The 13,466-nt window shown below is 46.6% G+C and overlaps 1 protein-coding gene across 6 annotated transcripts in view; it reads right to left on the reverse strand.

Annotated features, from left to right (window-relative positions):
• Positions 1-9,395: 9,395 nt before the first annotated feature.
• The window catches only part of IRF2 (interferon regulatory factor 2), a 39,503-nt gene continuing 35,432 nt past the window's right edge, over positions 9,396-13,466 (reverse strand). For all 6 annotated transcript variants that reach the window (XM_054633951.2, XM_054633950.2, XM_054633945.2 and 3 more), the window contains 2 exons: positions 12,094-12,140; positions 9,396-10,740 (listed from right to left, as the gene is read on the reverse strand). In XM_054633951.2, the coding sequence (XP_054489926.2) occupies positions 10,429-10,740; positions 12,094-12,140 (359 nt within the window). In that variant the 3' untranslated portion in view covers positions 9,396-10,428. The remainder of the gene's footprint in view (positions 10,741-12,093; positions 12,141-13,466) is intronic.

Genomic DNA, 13,466 nt, shown 5'->3' on the forward strand with positions numbered 1-13,466 from the left:
GGGGCAGGCAGAGTGCCTGGAACTGTCCTGCTGGACCTCAGCAGGGCTGGAAAAAATTTTTTATAGATAAGATACAATAAACAACCTTGAGACTGAGAACTGAAGAGGTCTGACTTTCTTCAAGCGCTTGGGGTGGGAAAAGAGACTTTTAATATCCTCGGGGTCATGGTGACCAGCAAAAGATCCTGAGGAGAGGGGTGCTCAGCACACACAGCTCTGCTGAAGGCTTTCTGAAGGCTTTCTGAATCAGGCAAAGTGGGGCTGAGCTATGGCCCAGTGTTCCTGCAATTCCCCCTCATGGCAAAACCAAATCCTTTCTAAGCACCTGCCTCCTCTTTGAAAGAAAGTAACACTCCTCAGTGAAAACCAGAGAGCGGTCTGAAAGAAAAGCTTTTTGAAAAACCTCAAATATAGGTTTATTGATTGCACACAATGGGCTATTTTCTTTGCATAGGTGGAAATAGAGATGTACAAGACATTTGCATGCACTGTCTCTTTGCAGAGGGCCCTAGCCCATGGTCAGGCAGGGAGCACAATGGCAGGGAGCTCCAGAACGCTTCCAGAACAGCAGGGATGGGTTACACAGTGGCTGTGTGTAACCCATCTGGGAAATGTGAACATATAGGGCACATCATCACTTTCCTAGCCTGTATATCTGACAAAATCAGAAAGCTTGTTTGATGGTTGAATTGTCAGGCAATTGCTCTGAAGCAGTTGAAGAGCAGTGCTTTTTTACACAATGTATATCTGGATGAAGAAACTCATTGTCAGGGAACATCAGAGTGCCCATTTGTGCAAAGTGTGTCCATTGGGATTAAATAATCAGTCAGATACAACCTCCAGCTCACTAACTCTTCAAAATGCTGATTAGCAAATGGCAGGGGGATTTACCAAGGACAAATTCACTCTGGCAAGGCATATTCACTTGCCCTGGCTCCAATAATCTGGTCCAAATACTTATCCAAAATCTTGGGGACAGGATACCGGTCCATTCAGGCCAGCAATCTGACGCACATCCCTGTCCTCCTGTTGTAAAAGCTACGGCATGGCTGTAATAATTAATCAGCTGGAAACAGCCCAAGCCCAAAGAACAATGTCATGGCACTGAGTACATATTTACTCAGTCAGGGAAAGCAATGAAAAAAGGAGTTTGACTCCAAGCACAGCAGAAACACCTACCAGAGATTCACAAAAGCAGAATGAGGGTGTGGTGTCAGTGGAAGATACGGTTGGACTTTTGCAAAACTGCAGCCCAATTGTGACAAAAATGGAGTTGAGCTCAATGTTGTTGGGCAGGACTGCCCATCTGACAGTAACTGCACCCATATTTGCAGGAGACAACCAGTTTGGCAGGATTTTAAATAGAAATGGGGTCAAAGCAGAATAATGTTTCATTTTTTAAAGAGTTTCTGAAGTATTTATATTGGGTTTTTTTGTAAGCCTGAAGGTAGACAGCTTGGGAACAAGGTGGGCAGGCTCTTCCCTGGATCCTGGGAAGCAGAGGTGATAGGCAGTGTGGGGTTCCCACTGCAGAAACAATCAAGTGTGAGTTTTCAGGGCAGCACTGCAGCAAAAGCAGCTACAGGAATGTTCTGGATGCATAAGAAGGTGTGCAGATTGTCAGCTGAAGGACCTTACTGTCTGGACACAGGACTCTGTACTTTGTGAAAGGTGCTGCTGCTACAATAAGGAGCATGTAAAAGATCTTCAGATGAAGCTGAAGGTCATGGACACTACTAAGAGTAAGGTCTTATCAATTTGGCCTCTGCCAAAAATCCAGAACTGCCCTCAACCAATGCATATAAGTTTTATTAGGCAGATAAAATTCTCAGCATAAATTTGGCACAAATTTTTCTTCAAGAGCATGATTTACCCTCCCAAAAAAGAGGGTCCCCACTCTTTCCAAACTGACACAGCATCCAGAAGGGTAACCTGAGCTTTGGCCAAGCAGACCTGGTTTGCTGCAAGGAGAGGTGTCTAGGAAAAATGCAATTGGCTTGTGAGTTACAGCAGTTCCCACAGCCTGAGCCCTCTGGACATCAGGGTATGGCCATCCAGGCCCTGCACCCCAGATGCAGAGGCACCCCAGGTCTGAGCTGATGTGGGGATATCCTGGAGGATATCCTGGAGGATATGATTGCTGTCTCTGTCCTAACAAGGAACTTGAGGGGTCACTTAGTGCATATTAAGGGACATACAACATGACAGCTGGCATAGCTCTAAGGGACAAACCATGTTCTTGTCTCCAGATCAACAAAAGCCATTGGAAAAATTGACAGAGGTGCTGGGCAGGATGCTCCTCCTGTTGTAAAGCTATGGCTGTAATAATTAACCAGCTGGAAGATCCCATGACAGCCGTTCCCTGGAAACCCTCAAGCACACTTTTCCTCCATGCTTGGTCTCCAGCTGGGTACAGATTTATCTGGGGGCTTTGGGGTTGTACCTGATGACCTGAGAGCCATACCTGACACCTTCACCTCTTCCACTGGGGGCAGGTGGCTTGGGGCAGGCAGCTTGCTCTTCCTCACACTGCTCTTTGAAGCTGAAGCCTATCTTCATAACAACTTACTTCAAGTTAGCACATTTAGAAACATCCAAAGGAGGACCAAAATAACCCAGGCAGCTTCATGCCTGCTGAAACCAGGCTTTCTTTTGTAAGGTAGTAGAATGGCTTGGCATTGTGTGCCATTTAGCACAGGAGAAAAAGAAGCAGCTCTTGTCTGGAGGGTGCCAGCCACTGTTGGACAGCATGGATCTGGTCACAGGCACCGCTCCCGGCGCGCTGCTGGGGAGGTCTGTGCTGCTGCCAAGGGAAAGGAAGCCAATGCACATCCTGCTGCCTCACCTGAAGTGACCCAGCTGGGACATTGTTTCAGCTTGGCAGGACTGTGGTGATTATATGCACAGAGAGTGAGAGGGGCAGCAATTCTGATGAAGGGGGCTTGGATACCACTGTCCTGCACCTGAGTGCTCTGTGTCCCACAGGGCAGCTAGAAGCTTCTTTACACAAGAAGATGGTGTTTGGTTAAGTAAAGCATCTAAATAAAAATCACATCACCCTGACTTACTGGGATGGATGTTCCTTTAGTTAATCCCTTTTTTTCCCTTCATCGAGGCTATGTTACCACAAATTAGCATTTGCTGCAGTCAAAGTGGATCAGTGGGATAGGATGATTTGTCCCTGCAGCTAAACCTACAGTGAACTTGATTTATTATCATCTGTCTGCTTTTAAGGACCTTGTTCAGATGGAAACTTAAGAGATTTAAGTAAAACTATTTAGAACCCAGTTAACCAGATTTCCATGAATAAATGCAGACTTGCTGTAAATGTAATTCCTTACTATTTATGCTGCTCTGGTTTTGATTTTCTTCTATCCCATCTGGAATCTGAAAGTATAAAGCCATAAAATGAACAAGCTCAGGTGAGGATAGCTTCAGCAGAGGTGGCCACTTGGCTGTGTGATGGAAGCCCTGCTGTCCCAGTGTCGTGAGCTCCCCAGCTCACAGCTGCCAGTTGCTGTGCCAGGTGTGAGGACATTGACTCCAGCTGTGGCAGGAGCTGGCTGGGACATTTGGGGGCATTCCCCAGGGGAGGGTGTACTCAGCCTGACACAGGGCATGCAGGTGCCCAGGCAGACTCCCCCAAACAGCTGAGGGGCCAGGCATGGCAGAGTGGGTTGCTCATCTCTAGGTAACTGACTCTAAACTGATATTTCTTTTTTTTTTTTTTTCTTTCAGAAAGGTTGCACTTATATTTTAGTCATAGAATCATTTACTCCTAGATCATCAAGTACAACCTTTAACCTAACACTGCCAGGCCCACCATTTAACAACATCTCTAAGTGCCATATCTACACACAATTCAATTTAGAAGTATTCATTCTGTTAGAAAGGTCTTGAAGGGAAGCTGTGAGGAGTGGCTGAGGTCACTTGGTCTGTTCAGCTGGAGACTGAGGGGAGACCTTACCATGGTCTACAGCCTCCTTGTGAGGGGAAGCAGAGTCAGGCAGTGCTGTCTTCTCTGTGGTGACCAGCGACAGGACTAACAGGAGAGGCAGGAAGCTGTGTTGGGGAAGGTTTACATTGAATGTCAGGTTCTTCATATCAGGTTCTTCACCTAAAGGTGGTTTGGCACTGGAACAGGATCTCCAGGGAAGTGATCACAGCACCAATTTGACATAGTTCAAGAAGTGTTTGGACTATGCTCTCAGGCACTTGTGACTCTTGTGCAGGGCCAGGAGTTGAATTTTGGTGATCCTGGTGGGTCCCTTCAACCTCAGGAGATTCTATTAGTCTACAGAATTAATTTTATATCATTCATTGCAGAAGAACCCTTTGAAATGCTCATGAAGATGTCTTGTATCAGATTTGGCCATGTCCATCATTTACATTTTCCCTGTAAATTTTCCACTACCAATAAACATCAAATGCTCACAGTCTCTGTGATACCAAGAAACTTGTGTCTCCAAACAGGAGTAGCAATATTCTCCCAAAATGCACTAAGCCATGGCACTGTAAGGCCTTCCAGCAAAACAGGAATTATCTCATTTTCTCCAGCAAAGTATGGCAAATGCCAAAGGAAGCTGCAAAAAGTTCAAACACAAGGATGAGTCACGCCGCGTGTGCTGGGGCAGCGGAAGCCTTGGGGAAATGGCTTCTAGGGAAAGCCACCTTGAATGGCCTCACCTGCAGGGCCCCTGTCCTGGGCCAGCAGGGATGTGGCTGTGCACAGTGGGGTACCACAGCACCCCAAGGGAAGGTGCAGCACCCCAAAGGCATCCCTGGGGCTGTGAGGGTGGTGGGTGGGTGCACAGCCCCCGGCTGGTGCTCCGTGAGCAGCATTGGGAGGAGCAGGGCAGTGGTTTGGGGCAGGGAAAGCCCCACACTGGTGAGTTCACCTCAGGGCTGCCCCATGCCATGTTTTATGCAATCTCTATGAATTGGTTTATCCTCTTCCATCACGTGGCTGTCCACTGGAGGGAAAAAGGCTTTGGTGGCACAGTGGGCAATTCTGGTTCCAAATCCAAAACACAGCCTCCTCCTAGTACTGTGAAGAAAATCAACTCTACCCCAGCTGAAACCAGCACATTCTCCACTCCTTATTCCTCACCATTTATGTCATGCTTAGGTCCCATGGTACCCAATAAATCCTAATTAATCCCCTTCCCATCCTTTGAAAGATATACAGATATCATTCCCTTGGGACCACCCCTGCAAAATGCCCATGAAATGTCCATAAAGTGTCCATAGAATGTCCATTTAAGTTCATTTAGTCCAAGACTTTGGCCTCAGCCAAAACCAGCACACTGCCCCAAGGGTGGTACAGGATGGAAGTGTTCCCTACAGATGCCCAGAGCATTGCTGGAGGCTGCTTAGGAGAGGATGAAAGCACCAAGTCAAACTCTGGGGAAAACTGGAGGGTGGGGTGGGGGGGTTGGCAGGGCCCTACAGACTGATGGGGGAAGAGGGCAGGAAGGCAGCCAGGGAGGAGGGACAAAGGAGAACCAGACTGGAAAGGATATGAGACAGACTCCACAGTGCACGTGTGACACTGCTGAAACCTGGCTAAGGAACCAAAGATGTGAAGGGAAAACAAATGGAAAACAAAAATGAAGGCAGGAGGAGCTGGGCTGGGCTGTGGCAGCCCCACAAATAAATACCCCGATGGCTGAGTGTGCACACAAGGGCCATGACCACCTGGAAGCTTGGGACAGCCTCTGGGGGCACTGAGACTGACCCCACCCCAGGCACCAAAACACACTTTAACAGCCATCAGCTCTTCAGGGCTTGCACCAGAAACAAGCCCACACCCCTGTTTATATCTCTGTATTTTCTTGCCCTCAAGAGAACTGTATTCAGAAAAGTATCTCAGCTGCTGGATCTGACAGACCTGTGCCTTGTCATGTGCAACACGAACAAAAAGTGGCCTTTAAAATATTACAGTGGCTTGTGTGACAGTAATTTTTAAAGTTCTTAAAAAAAAAAAGGGAGGGGGGGAGCAGGAAAAAAAAAAAGAAATTGCCCGAGAGTAAAAATACAACCGAAAACTGAAACTTAACACCAGTGACTGTGAGAGATAACATCTCTAAAGGGGCACAGAGCAGCCGCCCAACTTCCTGCTGCTCCCCCACCTTTCAGGGCACAAACTGTCAGGGGTTAATAATGCAGCACCTTGGCAAATCCCCATCCTGCTACCTGGGTTTGGACATCTTAAAAGTTCACCTTTTCCTAAGAAACAGTCTGGAGAAACATATACAAAGGCACTGACTTTAAAGGGCAGGATGAGGTGTATAAATCAGCTGAGAAACCACACCTCAAGAGAGCAGAGGGAATGAAGGCAGGCACCATCAGGTGCTCTCCAGAGAACAGCTATGGATCAGAGGTCTGAGAGAGGTGCTCCTTACAAAACTAAAATAAACTCAGTGACTCAGATTCCTCTCCACTGTCTCTACACCAGTATTAGCTTGAATAAAACAAGGAGCTATTTCCACTCCAAAATTAGCTCTGAACACAAATTCACCAAGAAGGCTGGGCAGTGCTTGAGTTGCAGTGGTGAGAAGCTTGGCAATGCACCTTTTAGCTGCTGCTGAATTATTTTGACCATGGGTGTGTAATTGAGAGCAGAACTAGCTCAAAGGAGCTACCTATCATCAGCTACTCATCAAAAAGTAATACACCAAACTTTGATAGGGCTTTCTGTGCCTTTGCTGAGTTATTTAAAGCTGCCACACACAGAGGAAAAACTCATTTGAAAAGCTGTAATGTACCATAGCTGAATTTCGTGCATCCCAAGCCTTTGTGCAACTGCCTTTGCCTCCTCAGAAAGTCTGGGGTCTTGGGCAAAGCACTATTTGTGGTCCCCATGGTTTCCTTCCTCCCCACTACTATTTTCATTATTGTTGACAGAAACATTGTGCACCTGCTGCTGTTACTGCAGAGGTGGAAATCCCCCTCAAAGCACTCACCAGAAAGGTCATTGAGCTGTTTCTTCTGCTGTAGCATCAGCAGGGAGACAGTGCACCCTCTCTGGCTTAAGAAAACACCCACACGTGTGCCAGCAGTCCCCTCACTAGCCCCTTGTAATAAATCCAGTTGACAAAAGTAATTAACAGACAGACTGCAAAAGCAGCAGGAATGAAGCCAACCTGGCCTGCCACCTGCACTACCAAGTGGGATGATGGCAGAGGGGCACAGGGGCAGGGAGTGTTCCCCTGAGACTAAGGGAAACATCTAAGGAAGTGAGATGGGTGTCCCAAGCACGGGCAGTGCCTTGGCCACCACGTAGCTGCACAGGGAGAGCCTGGCCCTTCCCTCCCTCCCAGCCTCCCATCAGAGATTCCTGCAGGCCTGTTGGCTGAGCACATCACAGCATTGCACAAGATTAACTTGGTATTGCTGGTAGTGCTAATGGACAGGCACCTGGCTCCCAGTGTTTCAGAGCTGAACTGGCAGGTCAAAGAGCATTTAACTGCTGTGAAAGGCTGGATGGCTTTCATGACTTTGTGCAAGCACAGGCAACAAACGCCACTGACCCCTGGATTTCAGAATGAACGTCTGATGTCCCAGCCCAGAGAAATCCTCTGTTGCATTCCATCACCCCACAGTGCATTTGGTCTGAGCATGCTGCAGAGGTGTCACTGTCTCTGCAAGGTGTGTGCTGTCTTTGATGGATCAGTTATGGATGCATACTGTAACTGCCATGCTTGCATAGCTCCTGGAAATGTTTCAAACATACAAGCCCCGGGAAGAGGGGGCTTTGCCAAGCACACACACTGCTCCCAGAGCTGGGGAGGGGGGGGTGTGTGTCTCCTATGGCTCACTTCTGGAGCGGGCTGGGGGTCAGTGGTTTTGCAACTCAGCTGCCCTCCTTGCAGGACCTAGAGGAGACCAAGCCAGGTTGCCTGGCATCTGCATGCTGGTGTCAACTCACAGGGAATGACCAAAGTGGAGCTGTGACCTCTTAACTTCCTTCAGCTATGTCAAAGTTAACTCATGGGTTAAGCTGAGGGTGCCTCCCTTTCCCTGCTGCCTACTCCTGAGTTTCAGATAGGTGATGCTAAGAGCAGCAAATCCTTCTCCTGGCAAGTGGTAGCTCTTACTTTGCAAACAAGCATTTGTATACCCCAGGGAGGCCCCTGGACAACCATCTTCTCCCCCCAGTGACCAGCCAGGTTTACTGAGGGCAGGTCAGGCAGGACACACAGAAAAGACAGCTCAGCCCTCACTCTGCTCTGGCACCCCTGTTGGGGGTCAGGCTCTATGTAGGCAGCTGAATCAGCCTTAGAAACGAAGAAACTGGAAAGGTAAATGAATGACCAAATGAAAAGGACAGTTTACACAGTTTACATACATAATTTTAACCCTTGCAAGTTTTTAGATCCATTCCAAATACAGCTTGGACATTCCTCTTACTCCCAACTCTAACCAAAGCACTAACCTTGTCTTCCCAGGCCACCAGGCAGTGGGTGACAAAATTACAAGTATTAACACGGACCTATGAAGAAACTTGGAACTGTAGGATCAGGTTAAGAACACAGCAAAATGTTTCTGTTTACTTTCCCTTTTCAGTAGCCAGCTAGCATCTCTCCCTGTGACACAGCCATTGCTGTGCATGTTATTGCTTATCAGCCCAATACACTCTGCTCTCAGCTCACACACCTGTCAGGCTGGTAGAGAATGGTAATCACATCTGAAGGGCACTCTGTCCACATATTTTATGTATCTGAATCAAACTTGTCACACCCAACAGCTTAAAAAACTGCAAAAGGGTGAGTGCTCTCAACTTCTTTCTGTCCATGCCAGCCCAAAGTGCACAGTGCTTTGCAATGGGCACAGCCCACTGCCAAAACCATGTGAGTCACTGTGCACCCTTACTGAGATACACTACAGCTTTCCAGGAATCACAACTTGCCATCATGCAGCAATGTTGAAAGCCCTGATCAATGCTAACTTGATTTCTGATTAATTCTATTAATTGGTTGAAACTGCAAAATGAGATTTTTCCAGACAAGGAAACTGCAAGCAAGCCATGTGGGGATCTATGAGGAACAGTGGAAGTACAGCTGAGCTTGCATTGGGTGGGGAATGGATTTTGACACGATCCCTTCCACGAGGTAACTTGTTCAAAGCACAGCCATGGAGTAAAAGCTGAAGAGGTGCCCAGCTCCCAACCTCTACATTTGAGGCCAAACTTGAATAAATCACCTTTGAGTTCTAGTTGCTCTTTCCACCTTGAGCTCACTCAAGCGCAGCACTTCCCATCCTGTTGGATGGGTGCTCCAGAAATTGCACAGGCAGCTTATGCCAATTGCTCACTCTGAGAGGTCACATTCACCTATCAAACCCATGCCATCTGGGGCTTCTGAAAGATTAAAAATGAGAGACAAACAAGAGGATTATTAAAAATTTAACTATATACCATATTTATTATCAATCCACAGGATAATCTGATTGCTACATGAGCTCATAAAAGCTATTTCACCTTTACAAAATTAAAAAAAAATGTGCCACAAGGATGTCATAACTGCTGATAACCAAGGACTGAATCTTAAAATTATAAATTTTGCTGTAGAAAAGATTAAAAAAAATTATATTCACTTTAGAATTTTACTTTGAATAAAATATTCCCCTGTATAAAAAATAAAAAAGCTTGCTCTGGTTAGAATTAGAGTATTTTTCTTTTTTTAAATCTGGGAATTTGCATAATATCTCTGTAATAAGTTTCTTTTCTTTTTTCTATTGTACCACGCGGCATTCAAGCATAGCAGATTAGAAACAAACATGATGAAAGCAGTCTCAGAACATATGAAATCCACATGGAAAGTTTTAGTTTCCTTTCCCTTCCTCTATTCTTTAAAGACACTTTAGCTAGAATAGCCTTGGAAAAGAATACAGGTGGAGAGGGACCTTCAATGTGCCATTAAGTAGAGCAAGGTAATAAAAGGCCTTTTGTAAGTGCTTTCTTAATAAGGTGCAGAAGCAGACTGCAACTTTGCTAGTACTGCACTATGTACAATATTCACAATAGATTTTTCTTTATTTAAAAATATTCCAGCTAGTTCACATTTTCTCTCCCATTCTGAGGCTTTCAGTTCCATCACAGCCTTGACAGCAAGAAGCGCAGCAGCACCACTTCCCTTGTGGTCGGTTGGTCCTCTTATGAAACACTGGAACCTGCGAGTGGGCCAAAGTTCTTGGGTTCTTTTCCTATGTAGCAACCTTGGAAAGATGGGTTCAGGTATACACACTGACTGCTGGAGTCCTGAGTTAAAACCACTCCGGCACTGGAGTCAGACGCTGCAATGTTTTCTATTGCCAAGGCTTTACCTTAGGGTTTGTCTGGTGTGCGTCAAGGGATGAACCTCTCTTAGAGAAACGTAAAATACAAAACCAAACAAAACAAAGCTAAAAAACCACACTGTCAAAGGCTTAGCAGCTCTTGACTCTTGACTGAGTGATGTCTGACGTTTTCTTGATGACGCTGGCCCGTGTCTCACGGTCTGGCTGGCTGCTGCTTGTGGAGGCTGTGGACACGACTTGTGGCAGAGGGATGTCTGGGAAAGGAGGCCAGGAGCTATTGTAAGGCAGTGGGCAGCTTTCTTCTTTGACGGTGACTTGGAGGTCAGGCTTGTTGGCTACAAAAGTTGCCATGCTGGGAAGCATATGGGAAGTGTTCCTCATTCCTAGATTGCTGAGATACTGTTTGCCTTCAATGTTTTTTTTCTGCCAATGAAGTCGTCCCTAGAAATGGGGGAAGAAAGAAAGAAAGGAAGACTGTAAATGAACACAACTTCATGAAGTACTCCAAGTAACAAGATGAAGATAGAAATATCCACATATTGCACAGGAATTATCCTGCCTCTAGGAGCCTGAGCCTCTAGCCAGTAGCTTAAGATGTCAGCCATTTCTCCTTTTCTGAAGTCATGTGCTTAAATTTTGTTAGCTCTCCAGCACTCAAGGGGCACTATCTGCTCTTCTGAATGGAAAATAAAGACCTTATTCCCAGGATGCCAGAGACAAAAATGGATACAGACATTTAGAACTCCAAATGGTAGTGTCTCCTCTGTTACCAGAGAGAGCATCTTCCTGCCAAGAGGCAGGCACAGAGACCCAACACTACCCAAGTTAGCAACACATGTGAGGCTGCTGGGAAACCAGTGTCACTTGACAGTGCATCCCTCATCATAGGGAAGTTCATCAAGGGAAGATGAGCACATCTTGTTTGCCCACCACAGATGCAGCAATGGCATGTTCTGTTGGAGGAGGTTTGTGGAGTCACTACTGGCAGTCTACATATGGGCACCACCCCAGCCAAGGCACCAGAGACCAGGTGGGTTAGCTGTGTTGTTGTACAACTGGTGGTCCTCCAAGAAGGAGGGTTCAGAGAGCCTTTGGTGAGGGACACAGCAGGAGAGAGCTTTGCAAAAGGCCTTATGCAAAAATACAGCTGGAGCACAGGGCATCCAAGAGCCCTCAATGAGCTTCACTTGGCCTTTAAGTACACATGGAGATTGGTAGGTCTGGTGCCTTGATGGCAGCCCCAAAATAAAAGGCAAGTGGTGTTTTTGTATACGTGCAGCTTAGGTTATTTTCCCCATGGATTCCTTTCACCCAGCAATACCCAAATGACTGCTCAGGAAAGCTTTCTGCCCTACCTACCTCAAACATTCTAGCTTCATTTCAGTCATAAGTGTAAGCATTTCCTCCAGTTATATGAGTTCACATGCCATTTAAGGAAAACAAAGTGAGCAAGCTTTCAACCAAGATAAAATACTCACTACCCAGCAAGGTCAATGCATCATGTTAACATACTAGCTGGCACTGGTGATGGCACTGCAGAACATCTTATTGTGCAAACTAATCTTGTTGTTTGGACAGATGAGGAAAAGTTAATTTGTAGAGATTCTAATTCTGTGACAATCATCCAAATGTCTGTATCCCCTGAACCTTCCTGGTCTGCTTTTCTTCCCTAGCTATTACCAAAATGAATATTCCACTGCTAGACAGAGCTGCAGCAGAGAAGGGGCAAAAATATCTCAGGGCATGGATCTTGAGACCTTGGTCCAAACTGCTAAAAATCCAGAAAGCACTTACCTCTGCATTTTCTTCATCGCTTGGAACGCTGTCAGTTGTTTCACTTTCTGTCAAACAAAATAGAAACAAAAATGAAACTCATGCTGTTCTATCTATAGTAACAAATTCCAGCTCAGGAGGCCTGAGGTATGTCCAACAAGTGGAAGCAAACAGAGTCAAGTCAAACAACCAGAAAACAATGGAGAAGCATGGAGACCCTGCCACAGCAGGGCTAGACAGCACAGCTGCCTTGAACAACTAGGGTAAATTCACATGTTTATCACAGTCAACATGTCCAAATTCTGGAAAAGACAGCAATAGAGAGGGAAGAAGTAGATATGTGCTTTCTGGGAAGAATCTCCAGCAAGCAGGGGATGCCCCCTCTCCCTTGTCCCTCTACAGCCACTCCAGGCCCTGCAACAGACAAAGTTCTGTCCAAATCTTTATCTCCTGGCAAAATCAGTAACAACTCCATCCTAGAGGAGATAAATGTGGTTTTGTTTCATTAACTGTTATCTCAGCCTGCCACCTCAAGGGCTTGTTGTCACTTCTGGGGCTTTATTACTGTTGACATACTCTGGTACAGCTGGTATAGTTTTGCTTTTGCTACCACTCCCCAGCCTTTCTCAACCCTTCACCCCTCACTTGAGCAAGTGGCGATACCACAGTTTCCAGCCCCATCACCTGTCCCCACTGCACATGGCCTCTCTCACCCTCATCACCTGAACCAGAGCACAAATACAGGAGCACAGTTCCAGTGGAACAGCCATCCTCCTGCAGCTGCAGCCCTCGCTTGCAGAAGAGCCTGAAATCCAGGAATTTTTACTGTATTTTCAAGCCTGTGTGTGCCTGAAGACAAGTCTCCTAAGGTCAGGCTCCTGGCCCATGAGTGGTTGAGACTGCTCTGCCTCAGATGCCTCTGAGACAGGGCAGAAGCCCCTCTTTTCAGTCTGCAGTGATGGCTGCTGCCTTCAGCACAGCCACTGGTTCCCAGACTAATCCAGTGGAGGCCTGGACTGCAGGTTTTCTTCAGCTTGTGGGGTTTTGAACCACTGTGTCCTGTTTCCTGGGAGGATAACCCACAGCATCTATCAGGATACCAGCACTCCAACCCCCTGAGCCCTGCACAGACAGGGCTCATCCACAAAGAACACAGAAATCACACAATACAGGGAATGATGTGATGAATTATCACAGCAGGCAAGAGAGCTCTGAAGCCCCAGTTTTCACCTTCAGCTCTGTGTTATACATTTCAGTCCATGCAAACTGCTTTGCAAAGCCACTGCAACTGTGCCTTCCCAGAGCCCAGTCTCATGCTCTGCACTGGACATAACGTGAGTGCTAAGAGTGCATGGATCATGCCTCATGGATCGTGCCCTGCACACCTTCAGAGA

This window comes from Agelaius phoeniceus, chromosome 4 (genome assembly GCF_051311805.1).
Source record: "Agelaius phoeniceus isolate bAgePho1 chromosome 4, bAgePho1.hap1, whole genome shotgun sequence".
NCBI classification, from domain to species: domain Eukaryota; kingdom Metazoa; phylum Chordata; class Aves; order Passeriformes; family Icteridae; genus Agelaius; species Agelaius phoeniceus.